Source organism: Hyperolius riggenbachi, chromosome 11 (genome assembly GCF_040937935.1).
Source record: "Hyperolius riggenbachi isolate aHypRig1 chromosome 11, aHypRig1.pri, whole genome shotgun sequence".
NCBI classification, from domain to species: Eukaryota; Metazoa; Chordata; class Amphibia; order Anura; family Hyperoliidae; genus Hyperolius; species Hyperolius riggenbachi.
Window position 1 is genome coordinate 172,171,490 of NC_090656.1, and position 13,888 is coordinate 172,185,377.

The 13,888-nt window shown below is 42.9% G+C and overlaps 1 protein-coding gene across 10 annotated transcripts in view; it reads right to left on the minus strand.

Annotated features, from left to right (window-relative positions):
* The window catches only part of LOC137538200 (uncharacterized), a 448,115-nt gene that overhangs the window by 72,337 nt on the left and 361,890 nt on the right, over positions 1-13,888 (minus strand). For all 10 annotated transcript variants that reach the window (XR_011024708.1, XR_011024707.1, XM_068260237.1 and 7 more), the window contains one exon: positions 1,061-1,145. Coding sequence is in view for 8 of the 10 variants with exons in the window: in XM_068260237.1 (XP_068116338.1) it covers positions 1,061-1,145 (85 nt within the window). In the remaining 2 variants the exon portion in view is untranslated. The remainder of the gene's footprint in view (positions 1-1,060; positions 1,146-13,888) is intronic.

Consider the following 13,888-nt stretch of genomic DNA (forward strand, 5'->3'; position numbering starts at 1 on the left):
CCCACTGATGTTATGTTGTTGCATTTGCTGATTATCATCTACTGGGTTTGAACACTGTTCTACAGCAGAGACTTTTTTGAGCGCTAACCCAATTAGTTCCTCTACTTCTTGGAGAATTGTTTCTGAAATATTCCTCATTATCTTCTAGCAGACAAATGAAACATACCTCTTGATTAACATTGTGAAGAGAAACAAAATCCTCAGCAGGACAGCTGGAGAGAGTTACTCCAGATTTTTAACATGACTGCTATACTAAAAAAAAAGCATATACCACAAAACGTTGCACCAAGCTAGTTATAATTAGCGTCATCAAAAAAAACCTCCCTCATATGGTTCTACAAGTACCCATGGTACTATGCTCTATCCTTTGCATTGCAAGTGTGTGTTGTGCTACCCTTACCGCAGGGTAATGATCTGATCTGAGGAACCCTCTCAGATTAGACCTGTATGAGGGATTGAATCCTTCCATACACTGTAGGCACTGTAGTGTAGGACCTGCCCTAAAAGAGTCTATCCTGAAGTGGTGGGCGAGCCTACAATGCTACTGCTGTAGTCGTAGTTATGTTGTAGTTACGACTAAGGACCCTGGGGGGTTGGAAACGGCTGTCATGTACCATTGCTGTGTTTTTTTTACTGACCCAATAAAGGATTACATTTTAAATGACAACAAATGAGTATGGAAAACTTTGCTTTGATTCCAAATACACAACAATTGCAGAATATGAAAAATGTACAGTACAATAAATAATACTGGGCAAAGGTGGGCATGGATTACAATCAGTAGGAATTTGGACCAGGAGTATAGCACAGATGTGACAAGAAGCTCAGCTAGACAGAAACTCTGGCAAAGTGCCAGCAACAGGTGGAAATGCAGGTGCATGAATAATGACAGCCTGAAGGCCACCTGCTGATGTTTAATAGAAGCACCCAACCTGTCCAGCACACAATGTTATCAAGTGAAACGGGGAGGTACAAATTCCCTAACTCCGACACAATAAGAAATACCACAGTACAAAATAACTGGGGGTTAAATAGCATAGAATGTAACTGCCTTCCTCACCTGCTTCCTTAGAGCCTTCATTTCTTGAAATACCCTTCTCATAAAGATGGCCTGAGCTTCGTGGGCAGCCAATGACTTCTGGCTCCTGAAAGTACAAACATTCATATACATCAGTGGTCCTCAAACTATGGCCCGTGGGCCGAATGCGCCCCCCTGAGGCTTTTTCACTGGCTCCCAAAGAAAAAATGTATAACTTATAGATGTGGCCCACTGCACCTTTAAATATCAGCAGCTCAGGTATATAATAGCAGTGCTGGCACCACCCATCCACAAACTGTAGGAGCCAGTGAGCAGTCATTCCCTGGCTTCCAATTCAATTTTGCATCAGGTGACACTGCTGTCAGTTGGACTGCTTTACTGTCTGGTGCACAAAGACGTTCTGCAGGCGCTGCATGACTGAATGGCTGCTGCTGGGAGTTCTCCTCCGGGCATGATTGGGGGAAATCAATACCTAGATTCAATGTAATGTTTTTCAACATCATTTTATGTATGTTCCGGCCCCACAGCAGTCTGAAGTATGTTGACCCGGCCCTTGACCGAAAAAGTTTGGGGGCCCCTTATATACATTCATCACTATAAAATACATTGCATTACAAGATCATAAGCTAAACAGAAGTTAATTATGGAACATTTAAATAATTCTTTACAACTTCGTTTACTATGATATATCCCACTATTTTATTTATGAATGTTTCCGGTGTTTATAGCGCTTTGGAGATGTAGTATTATTATTATTATTATAATAATTAGTATCATTATTATATTCCAATATACTGGCTATATTGGAGTGTAAACTGAGATTCTGTTTGCTCCTACAATGGCCCCCAAAGCAAAATCTAGGTTTATACTCAGGTTAAAAAAGTGGTCACCCCTCCCTCTCCCATAGCATGATCTTGGGTGACTAGTGACCACCCTCCCTCTCTCATAGCACATTCCCTGGTGTCTAGTGATCATCTTCCTTCTCCCATGATGTGTTCCCCATCTCCAAGTCTCCTTGCAGAGTGCAGGCAGCGGAGGTGGTGGAACAGTATTGTACCTAATTTGGAGCTAGACCAGGTCTCAGTGTCTTCTGCTGCGTCACATCTGACTTCTAATGTTTGTAGCTTGTGCTCTATTCCTGCACAAGCTACAAACACTAAAGGGTGAATTTAAAGGGACTCTGAGCAGTGCAGAAACTATGGAAAGATGCATATCATTTTAAAGCTCTCTTTCTCCTCTTTCCAATGATATATAAACCGCCGCCCTACGCCTTTTAGTTTTCGCTATTTACGCGGTTGAATTTGCCGCGCCCGCGATTTCAATCGCGAAAATAGAGAAAACTAAAAGGTGTAGGGTGATGATTTAGGTGCCGCCAGAAAGAGGATAAAGAGAGCTTTAAAATGATATCCATCTTTCCATAGTTACTTGTATTACACAGGACGACACTTTCCCCAGTGTCAGCAGCTCCATTCAGCAGAAAAAGTCGCCCTCTGTAATACAATGTAACTATGGAAAGATGGATATCATTTTAAAGCTCTCTTTCTCCTCTTTCTGGCGACACCTAAATCGTCACCCTACGCCTTTTAGTTTGCTCTATTTTCGTGATTAAATTCGCGGTCGCAGCAATTTCAATCGCGAAAATAGCGAAAACTAAAAGGCGTAGGGTGGCGGTTTATATATCATTGGAAAGAGGAGAAAGAGAGTTTTAAAATGATATGCATCTTTCCATTGTTTCAGCACTGCTCGGAGTCCCTTTAAGGTGAAGGAAGACAAAGAGTCCTGCTCAAGATCAGGTAAGATGCTGGTCCATTGCCTCCGCTACCTGTGCTCTGCAAGGGGACACTGTGAGGGAGGGGGGACCATTAAACACCAGGATACTTGGAGATGATTCCTGTGACTGCTAGACCTCAAGGTCACCTGAAGACAAGCAGAGAAACCAGGAGCCCAATGATCCAGTATCAAAGTAGAAATGTTGAAGTAGTAGTATTTTTATACTCACAAAGATGGGTTGCAAAGCCTTCCAAACACTGTATAAGCATGCGAGTTCTACAGGACTGCATGCAAGAACTGTCTTGTCACACTCCTCGGGATCTTTAGAGTTTAACAAAACTATAAAGCTACTACCTCCTATGGAGGTTAGGAATAAGTAACACAACAAGGGGGTATATACAATATACTAGCTGCAATCTTATACATTGAACAGGAGAAGCAAAGCTTATCTCTCCAGAAGAAAAACCCGTGTAACTGGAAATAGATTTTATTATAGCACAAAGTAAGACAACAGATTTCACAGGTGCTTGCCTGCTTCCTCAGGTCAGTTCAACAACAAATGCCTAAAATACAGATACTGTATATATGTATTTAAAAACTCCCATTTACATGCGTTGTCTTGCTTTGTGCAATAATAAAAATAATAAAATCCATTTACAGTTACACTGGTTATTCTTCTGGAGAGGTAAGCTTTGCCTCTCCTGTTCAATATGTAAGATTGCAGCTAGCATGTTGTATACACCAGGCACCTCCACTTTTGTTGTGTCACTAGACACCAGGTACGCTGTATGGGGCAGAGAGGGGGACCACCAGACACCATGGAACACTATACGGGGAAGGAAAGAGGGAAGGGGTCTAGACCACCAGAGAAGTGATAAGGGGATGTTAAATGTTGCAGCCAGGGTTTCCACACTAGGTTCATACTCGAGTCAAACAATTTTTCTGGTGTCTAAAGGAAAAACCAAGTAAGGGAAGTAAAAAACTGTGTAAACAGTGTTCACAGGTGTTGCGCTCCTCCTATTACTTATGTCCTTAAGCCTCTGATTACCGGTTCGCAACACTGTAATGTAGTTACTCAGCAATATATTAATCCAGACCCCTGGATACAGCCAGCATGCTCCTCCGTGTACCGCCTGTAGCTCCGCCCAACGCGTTTCGTCCGTAGACTCATCAGGAGCTCCTGATGAGTCTACGGACGAAACGCGTTGGGCGGAGCTACAGGGTGGCACACGGAGGAGCATGCAAGCTGTATCCAGGACGCTGGAATAATTTGTTATACGCTTTTACCTACATGGAATATGTGAGTGTATTTCTACTTTTTTACTGAATATTAAAGTTTTACTGCGCAATGGAAGTATTTGTTTAGTTTTAAAGGAGCATAAATTTGGCAAGTTGGTGATCAGCATACTAAGGAGAATCATAAAAATGCTTCCGGTTTTTGTTAATGGGCAGCAATTCAGTTTGGTGATCGGTTTGATTTACTAGTGGATCACACATACAGGGTGAGGTGCATGAGTGCTGTGCCAACACGGGGACTCGGTGAAGGTGCACAAAGTTATAAAGATACTGCACTATGTTGTGTTATTTCTCCCCATGCATATGAGGCAAAGGCTGGACCAGGATCAGAAGCTACTGCAGTCAAGGCATAAGGTGCTAGATCGTGTGGTTATATAAAGCAAGCGGATATTGCTGTTTGTAACCGAGCAGCCACCCCATCTGGCGAGATCAGGATCAGAAGCTACTGCAGCCAAGGAAGAACGAGGTTGATCGTGTGGCCATACAAAATAGGCGTATATTGCTGTTTGTAACTGAGCAGCCACCTCATCTGGTGAGCGCAATATTTGTCTATATAAGTGTGCTGCACTAGGTGGGGGTGCGTTGCACGGAAGGTGGAGGTTACAGAACGTTCTTGGCAGTATTACACTATATATTTTTTGTTGTTTTTTTCAATTTATGTATCCCCCCTGAGGGCTGCTCGCACAGAAACAATCGGGATCGGTTGGACTGGCTTGTATGCAGGAAGTGTGTGGGATAACTCCCCAGGATACCGTACAAGCGCTGACACTATTGAACTATTGCCAAGTAAGGGAAGTACCTGGTTTGCCAAGTACTATTGTTGTTAGTAGTAGGTTTACAGATGATTTCATGAGACCACTCTTCTAGTCCCGTTCCCCCCCCCCCCCCCCCCCTTAGACGGACTATTCATATGATTCAATCGTGTCTTGGCTAGGAAAAAAGGAAGTCTTTCAGACTTTCAACACTCACTCTTTAGGAAACTAAATTTAAGCTAAGTAGTTGACTGTATTCAATGTTGAAGTGTATCAATATTACTTTTAAATGCCTCCTTATAATTAGTTTAGACAATTTACTTTTACCTTCATATAGCTTTATTTTCAATTGTGTATGCATGGAAGAGCATAACATAAAAGCTGTATCAAAATTTCCATACTGTTAGAGCAGGGTTTCCAGCCTTTGTAAGCTCACAGCCTTGCTATTGCATCATTTAGGGGGGACATTTTTATATGCACTGTACCGGTTAATCCTTGGGAAGACATGCTCTCTATCACCAAAGGATATAGCCAGTTGCCCCCTCCCTTTGCCACTTTTCCAGACCAAGGGGTTGACATAAGTTGACATAACAGGGATGCAATGTAGTCACAACGGGACCTACCAGAACTCTTACTGGTAATTTTCTATCTAGTTCCTGCCACAGGGAATGTATTTTTTTCTTAAATATTTGATAATAAGAGGATTACTAGACTCTGTGCCCATCTTTTAGTTTTGTTTTTGTGTCTGAATTTGGGCTATGGAACATTGGCAACATTATTATCACAATTAGAAATCTGCTACGATCAGTATCTGCAATTGTTTAATATAAGTAAAGCAATCTATACTGGGAGATGGGAGAAATGTATTTATTTATTTATTTGTTGCTGTTTGGTAAAAACCTAGACTTTAAGGCCACATTCACAGAGGTCCATTGCAATGTAGTGTAAAGGCTGCTTTGCAATGCTGCTTAATGCACTGTAATGCACCAGCTATGCAACGTTCACAGTGTGGTGTGAGCGTTGCAATATGATGAGCTGCAGCATCGTAATGCACTGCATGCTGTGCATTACCACTAAAAGCACATGTTAACAGTAAAGTGAAGCATACTTTTCATTGACTGTATGCTTCACTGTACCCAAAGCAATGCGAGCATAGCATATAGCGCTGCTATCTGTTGCATTCCTGCTGTCACAGGGAACGCAATGGTCATGGTAAAAGTGGTCTGAATTCCTGAATTGACATGTGACATGATGAGAGAAACGAAGGTACATGTAGTACTAGCCTTACTAAGAAATTGTCTGAAGACCCCTTCTGTTTTCCAAGTGTTAAAATTTATCACATAGAAGCTAAAACATTTTCATCTGACTGAGAAAAGGCTGCAATAAGGTTTTAGCACTGAAAAGTTAAAAGGGTCATTTTTTTCTGTGTGATTCTGTGGGGCGAATAGCAATCAGTGTGTGATGGCTGGGGTGGGAGGGATGGGGGGCACACTTTGGTGTCTCAGCCTTTGGTGCTGGAGGACCTTGTCCCGGCTCTGTTTGTCATTTCTGCTGTTAACAATACAATATTAAAAATGGATCCCTTAAACTGAAAATTAAAATATGAGTCTCAGTTCTATGTCCTGTTTACCTTTCATAAAACACATACAATTAGATGTCTGATAAGTTTGTTTTCAATTCATGTTGGCTGTAATTCAGGGATAATGTATGTAGCAAAGAAAATCCCAGCTAAAAGCCATTTGTTTTATCTAGAATAACTATTTTAATAAGACATAAAACTAGCTGATTGATAAAGGTGACAACTGTAGCACTTTGAGCCTTATTTTCCATGTCCTCATCAAGTTCTTGGTATTTGGATTGTGTTAGAAGGACTGATATTGAGGGTGGCATTTTTCATGTTTTGACACAAATATCAGCATGCCTCTAACTGGCAGTAAATTCAAACCTTTAGATAAAAATAAACTGCAGACAGAGCTGACACTGGAGGTAGGATTTAGATATAAAATGTTTACCTTTCAAAAAAATATATAGCTAACTGAAGTTTTACATTGTTCTGAATGTCAAATGTACTTTTTTGAAAGTCTTTCAGAGAGCTGAAAATCGTGCTCCATCTCAAAGCTTCTGCTTAACAATATGGAGGCATCCTCCATCCCACAACTACACAGATCCGAAATGTCACTTACAGTATCAACTACTAAAGAAATCTTGAGGAGGAAACATAAGACCACATGTGAAATATTGCATTTCAGAGGGCAAATCAGCCACAGTTGATTAGAAGGCAGGTTTGTAATTACTGTATATTCTGGCATATAAGAATACTTTTTAACCCAGGAAAATCTGCTCAAACATCGGGGGTCTTATACGCTGGGTGTGGTCTTATGGGGCGGGTGCTGAAACTTCAGCGCCGGATTGAAGAATCTGCGGTTGCTGGTGGGGGGGGAGCTCAAAAACGTCCCCTGCCGCATCCCCACTGTATGCGGGGACCGTATGAAAGCAGCAAGGTACAAGTATGGTAGAAGAAAATCCACTCACCAGGATTCTAGGAAAGAAGTGACTTAACGCGGTCCCGATGACAAGGTGAGGGGGCACCTTACTGGGAAGGTGTAAGTGAAGGGTAGAGCAAGCTGCAGGCGTCCAGGACGCCCAGGGTATGGAAAAAAAGTGATAGAGCAGAGCTGTACCCAGAAAAACACGCCTCTTTCACCCATCTGGCCTGCCCTTGTATCCTAATACCATACCTCTTTCTCTGCCTCTCAGATCTTGCTCCTGAGGATTGCAGTGAAGCGTCACAGACGCACATGTGCGAGATCTGAGAGGCAGAGAAGGAGGTAATAGTGTACAAAAGAGGGCCAGACGGGTGAAAGAGGCAAGTTTGCGCTACCGCTCTGATAGTCTTGGAGACAGGGATAGCTGACCAATCCAAGCAGGCTTTGTATACAGCAACCAGCCAATCGCTGGTAAGGTACATCGATTGCCGTGATTGGCTGGTTGTTGTATACTGGGTACCACATACAGTACAGCACCAGTATCTGTACCTCTTTATACAGTATAGCACCAGTACATACAGTACAGTATACAAATGTCCAAGAGTCAAGAGGGGTAGTCTTATAGGGCAAAATTTATATTTTAGCTGGAAAAGTTGGGTGTCATCTTATTCGTATATACGTTATTATTATTATTATAATACCTGCATATAGCCCAAGAGCATTTTCCGCAGCACTTTACAGAGCAATTTATGACACTAGCTTCCCCTCAAAGGAGTTCATAATCTAACCTCCCTTACAGAGTCTAAGGCCAATTGGAGGAAAAAGTAAATAACCTACTGGTATGGTTTTGGGGTGAAGGAAAAAATTCGAAGAGAAAGAAGCCTGAAAGAACGCGACACATACACAAGGAAGGCATACTAATTCCATGAAGATATTTTTCTTTGTAGTGTGAGTTTTCTTCTCACTGGGATTGTAGATCTCTGCAGACAAATAAGTTCATCTGGGCACACGGTGCCAGCCGCATAGATGACCACACGGCTATAGCAGTGATGCTATAGTCCACGCCCCATGCACGGGTAATTCTGGGATCCAGCGATCGCCAGACCCTGAAGTGCTTTTCCCTCTGAGTTGCTATAACTCGGAGTGGGAATATTATTTAACGCCGCCCGGTATTTCAGCAGCAGCAGGGTGAGCTTTCATTCGGCTCACCCGTCACCAAGCTGATCGTGCAGCCAAGCATACATATTGTACACCTCTACAGATGGTGACCGCAGCCATAAAATTAAGAGACACTTGTTGCTTGGAAGGAAAGTCAAGGCAAGTTTGGACAAGATAATATATAAGGATAGAGATGTCACTTTACCAACAAAGATCAGGATAGTTAAAGCTATGGTCTTCCCAGTAGTAACATATGGCTTTGAAAGTTGGACTATAAATAAGGTCATAGATGGAAAAATTGATGCTTTTGAAATGTGGGTGTGGAGAAAGCTACCGAAAGTTCCCTGGACTGTCAAAAGATCCAACTAGTTAATACTTAAAGTGCACCCGCGCTCTTCCCCGCTCTATCACTTTGAGGGCAAAAAAAAAAAGATGAGGACAGAGGCCAAGATGGATAGACAGCATATGTGAAGCTATGAACATGCCTATGCAACAGCTGAAAGATGCAGTGATTGACAGAGACATTTGACGTTAAAAAGTACGTATGGTCACAAACACGACTCCGACTGAACTAATGAGGAGGAGAGTTTGAGTTTAGATGTGCATCACTTAATGTAATGGCTGCATGCCCTGCAAGTGGTTTGGTTTTGAAACAATAATGGCAAAATAGAACTCAGAAACACGATGATAACCATGCATTGCTTTTATTCTAAAGAAAGGAAGTATTTCAACTTTCTCTCTACCTGGCAAGTGTGCAGAAAAGCTCAGTGGAGGCATTGATTAGGAGACCTAGTATAGCCACCACACAGGAAGGACAGGTGTCTTTTAAGCATTAGCAGCTGAGGAAGGAAGAGGAAAGGAAAGCTATGGAGTTTGTGAAAAACACAGCAATCTTCAAAGATAAGCAGTGTATACATATTTGCTTGCTTGCTCTTACATTTGTGCTCACAATTGTTTTAGATTGCCATTGTGTTGGCATATAATATAGTTTGATAAACTTTTGTTTACTAAACCACATTTCACAAGTGTGATCTTTCTTTAGCGTTCACAGTAAATACATTTTAATCATAGCACAGAAAAAAACAAACCTAGGACTCTAGCACTGTAAGGCAAGAAAGGCAGGCCACTTTATCACTTTGCTGCAAAACTCTATACTTCTTCTTGGAAAGCATCTGTTAAGAAGAATAAGTACTGGCCAAATTATTGGATAGCTCAAGTCAGTATAATACTAGGTGTACATAAGGAAGAGGGAAGGAAGGAGGAGGAGAGGGGATTGAACTGAGGGCTGGAGATGCTATCAGCTTGCCTGTGTAATGTGACAAGCAGAGCATGGCTGCTGTCAGGGCCGGGCCGAGGCAGAGGTGAGAGAGGCTCCAGCCTCAGGGCACAGTGTAGGAGGGGGCCCACAACTCACTCAGCTATCATTCCCCTATTGTGTTTGAAGCAGAGAGAAATAAGAAAAGGGGATACACGGCAGTGACTACAAGCCATATAACTAGAGATTGAGGTGTTTTGGGCCCTGGGGTACTTCTTAGTCTAATAGCAATCAGTGTGTGACGGCTGGGGTGGGAGGGAGGAGGGGCGCATTTTGGTGTCTCAGCCTTGGGTGCTGGAGGGCCTTGTCCCGGCTCTGGCTGCTGTCATTGTATCACAGGAAGAACGAATCATATACAGTTGAAGCTTTTTGCAGCTAGTTAAATTTTAGATAAGATACAGTATATAGAAAAGTTACTTGTTATAGTTAGTTTTTCACCTCGGATCCGCTTTAAATACCAGTACAGCTCTCTGACACTAAAACAGGCGTTGGTAGGTTATGGGACTTCATATCAATAGAGTGCTTGGGGCCCCGTGTAAAACTCGCACCGGCCCCAAGCTCCTCAGCTACCCCACTAGACCCTGCTACTGCCTACATGAAGTTAGACCATCAGTATTCATTGACAAATCGAAGAGCAATGCTTATAAAATGGTGTGGGGCCATAGTTTGCTCACACTATGGTTGTAAAAAGACATGTAATTTTACACTGAGGCAGTCCCATAACGGTCTTCCCAATAGTTAATTCATTTTATTGACCTAAAGAGACACTGAAGCGTAAAAAAAAATTATGATATTTTGATTTGTATGTGTAGTACAGCTATGAAATAAACCATTAAGATCAGATACATCAGTCTAATTGTTTCCAGTACAGGAAGAGTTAAGAAACTCCAGTCATGGAGAGGGCTGTTATCTGACTTTTATTATCTCAAGTGTTATTCAACTATTTACTTTTCCTCTGCCAGAGGAGAGTTCATTAGTTCACAGACTGCTCTGAAAGAATCATTTTGAATGCTGAGTGTTGTGTAATCTGCACATATTAGAGAATGATGCAATGTTAGAAAAAACTATATACCTGAAAATAAAAATATGAGAATATTTTCTTTGCTGCTAAACTTCTAGTAATTATTCATAGTACACAACCAATTCATTATATCATATTTTTTTTTTCGCTTCAGTGTCTCTTTAAGGAGTATCTGCAACATAGGATTAATTAAATAAAAAGAACAGGAACCTACAAGACAATTTTGATTGTCCCTTGACATATGAGAGTGTGTAAACATTCTCACCACCTTCTCAGGACCTCTGCAGTAAGAGTAGGTTCACACTTGTTTTAAAAACGTATCCGTGGCTCAGTTTTTTGGCCCGGATCAAAAATGGAGCACTGGATACCAATGTTAAACATAGCATCCTTCTTCACTAAAAAAACTGGATTTGTCTGCGTTCAGGGGGATCCGTTTTAAAAACCTGAATGGACGGTCTGGATTTGGAGCATTTTCCCGGATCGTGATCGCTCCCGCATACACGGAGGGGTAGTAAAGGGCAATGTAAAAACTAATCCACCTCTACACAGGCAGTTTTGGACACAGAAACGGATCCGTTTCTGTATCACAACCTGTGGGTGAGGAGGGGGCCGCCATGCTGGAGGACAGGGGTGACAGCAGTTGAAAGGGAAGGGGGTTGCCCCTCCCTCCCTCACCTAGGTCCCCCGTCCTCGCTCCTCCTTCAGCTATTTGTGCAAAATTTGTTAAAATGTAAAGTATGCGACGAGCGGGGAGCTTTCCTTCTCTCCACTTCCTCTGCTTGCCGCATCACTTCCTGCAATGTCGCCCTCCGAAGTATAGAGGGAGACATTGCAGGAAGTCAAGCGGCGAGTGATGGAATGCAAGGAGAGAAGGTACGCTCCCTGCTTGCCGCATAATTTACATTTTAACATGTTTTGCACAAATAGCTGGAGGGGAGCGGGGACGGGGGACCCAGGGGATGGGGAACCCAGGTGAGGGGGGTGACCCCCCTCCCCACCGACCGCAGTCACCCCCGTTCTGGCTGCTTCCCCTCCAGTTCGGCGAAAAAGTGTGTGTTGGTTTGTGTGTAAGTGGGAGGGGGGGGGGGGGGAGAGATTCTGTTCCAATCTGTAAAATAAGCCAAAACCTGTAATCAATGTACAGTGGCGAAATCAGTAATTTAAAACAGTGGCTGGATGGTGTAGTGGTTAAGGGCACCGCCTTTGACATAGGGGACCAGGGTTAACGTAAGCCAGTATCTTACTATTCAGTAAGTAGTCATCAGGCAAGACTCCCTAAGACTGCAAGGTGGCCTACTAAGCATGCCCTTAGTGGCTGCAGCTCTCAAGCCCTTTGAGTCTCACAGTAGAAAAGTACTTTACAAATGTTAGAATTATTACTAATTAATAAAAAGTAGTAAAGGGAAAACACTTACCACCCCTTGAACAAATTTATTCAATCTAGCCCTGGACTAGCCAGACCCTGCCTATAGTTGGTGTTCCATGTATCATATTTTCAGAAATGCTGATTTATAGATGTGTTATATTCAGGGCCGGATTTAGGACTAGGCCGCCTAGGCAATGGCCTAGGGCAACCCAGGAGCAAGGGCACCAAAGCAGCAGACTAAACTGTTGCAGCATTTGCAAGCTTGCAAATGCTGCAATGCAGGAAGATCAGAGGAGCGCCTGACCGCCGTACTCTGCTGCTAGCGGCCTGTGCAGCATCCACCTTGCTCTCTGTGCACGATTGTATTGTGGCTGGCGGCTATGGACTTGGGCAGCATTGGAGACGGAGGGTAAGAGGAAGCTTCTGCACTGAAAATCAGTGGAGAAATGAGTGACACGGATGGCTGCTGCGGTGTGAAGGTGAGCTGTACTGAAAGGGGGGGGGGGGAGGGGAGGTAGGGATTAAGGGAGTCTTCTGGCTACCTATACTGAAGGGGGAGGGGTCATCAGTTTACCTATACCAAAGGGGGGCTGGCGACATAGGCCTTGGGCGGTAAAGAGTACAAATCCGGCCCTGGTTATATTATTGAGGAGCCTATGTTGTGTGTACTGTGTGGGGTATTATTGCTAAGGAATCAGGTGTTTTAAGTGTTCTGAATATAACGTGTTAAAATCAGTATAAATGATGATGATAAAATTGTACTAGATTTGTGGGAGGATTTAATACAAATTATAATTACCGTATGTGGTAATGAGTTGAAATTATGATCTGCAGTAATTGCTATGACCCAACACTTCGAATTGATTGATGTTTGAGATATGTATTTTTATAAATTATAATAAAGGGGTTTCTTGTTTTTCATATATTGAAGCACATCTGAAGCAAACAGGAATATGTGATAAAAGCCTACATAATCAGAGGCTGCCTGCAGTGAAACCTGTCTATATTATTAGCAGATCGAGAGACTGGAGCAAACGCAATAAGGCAATCAGTATGGCAAGCTGAACTTCTGAGCTTAGCATCTGGTCAGTCAATTCATCCATCACCTGAATGGAGAGGGATATGGAGGATGCTATATTTATCTCCTTTTAAACAATACCAGTTGCCTGTTTACGCTGCTGATCCTCTGCTTCTAATATTTTTAGCCATAGAACCTGAACAAGCCTGCAGATCCAGTTGTTTCTGACTGAATTCTGACTAGATTGGCTGCATGCTTGTTTTTAGTGTGAGTCCAGATACTACTGCAGCCAAAGAGATCAGCAGGATGCCAGGCAAAAGGTATTGGTTAAAAGAAAAAAAAAATATGTCTGTCTCCATATCCCTCTCAGTTTCAATGTCCTTTATCCCTCCTGGCGGTAACCCCAACCTAAACTCGGGGTAGCTGCCGCAGAGGATTTCTCTGCCCCGGGAGGGATTTTTCAAATTAAATTTGCTTTAGCCTTTGTAGCTAGCACTTCGCTAGCTACCATTGTCCCCCAAGTCCCTATGCTCTTTTTTTGATTCCCCCTGATCGTCGACCATTATACGACACCCCCCCCCCCACCGTATCGCACGATGGCGCAGCCTCTCCAATCAGCTCCAGGCTTCGCTATGGGGAGGATCGGGATTGCGCATGATGTCATGAC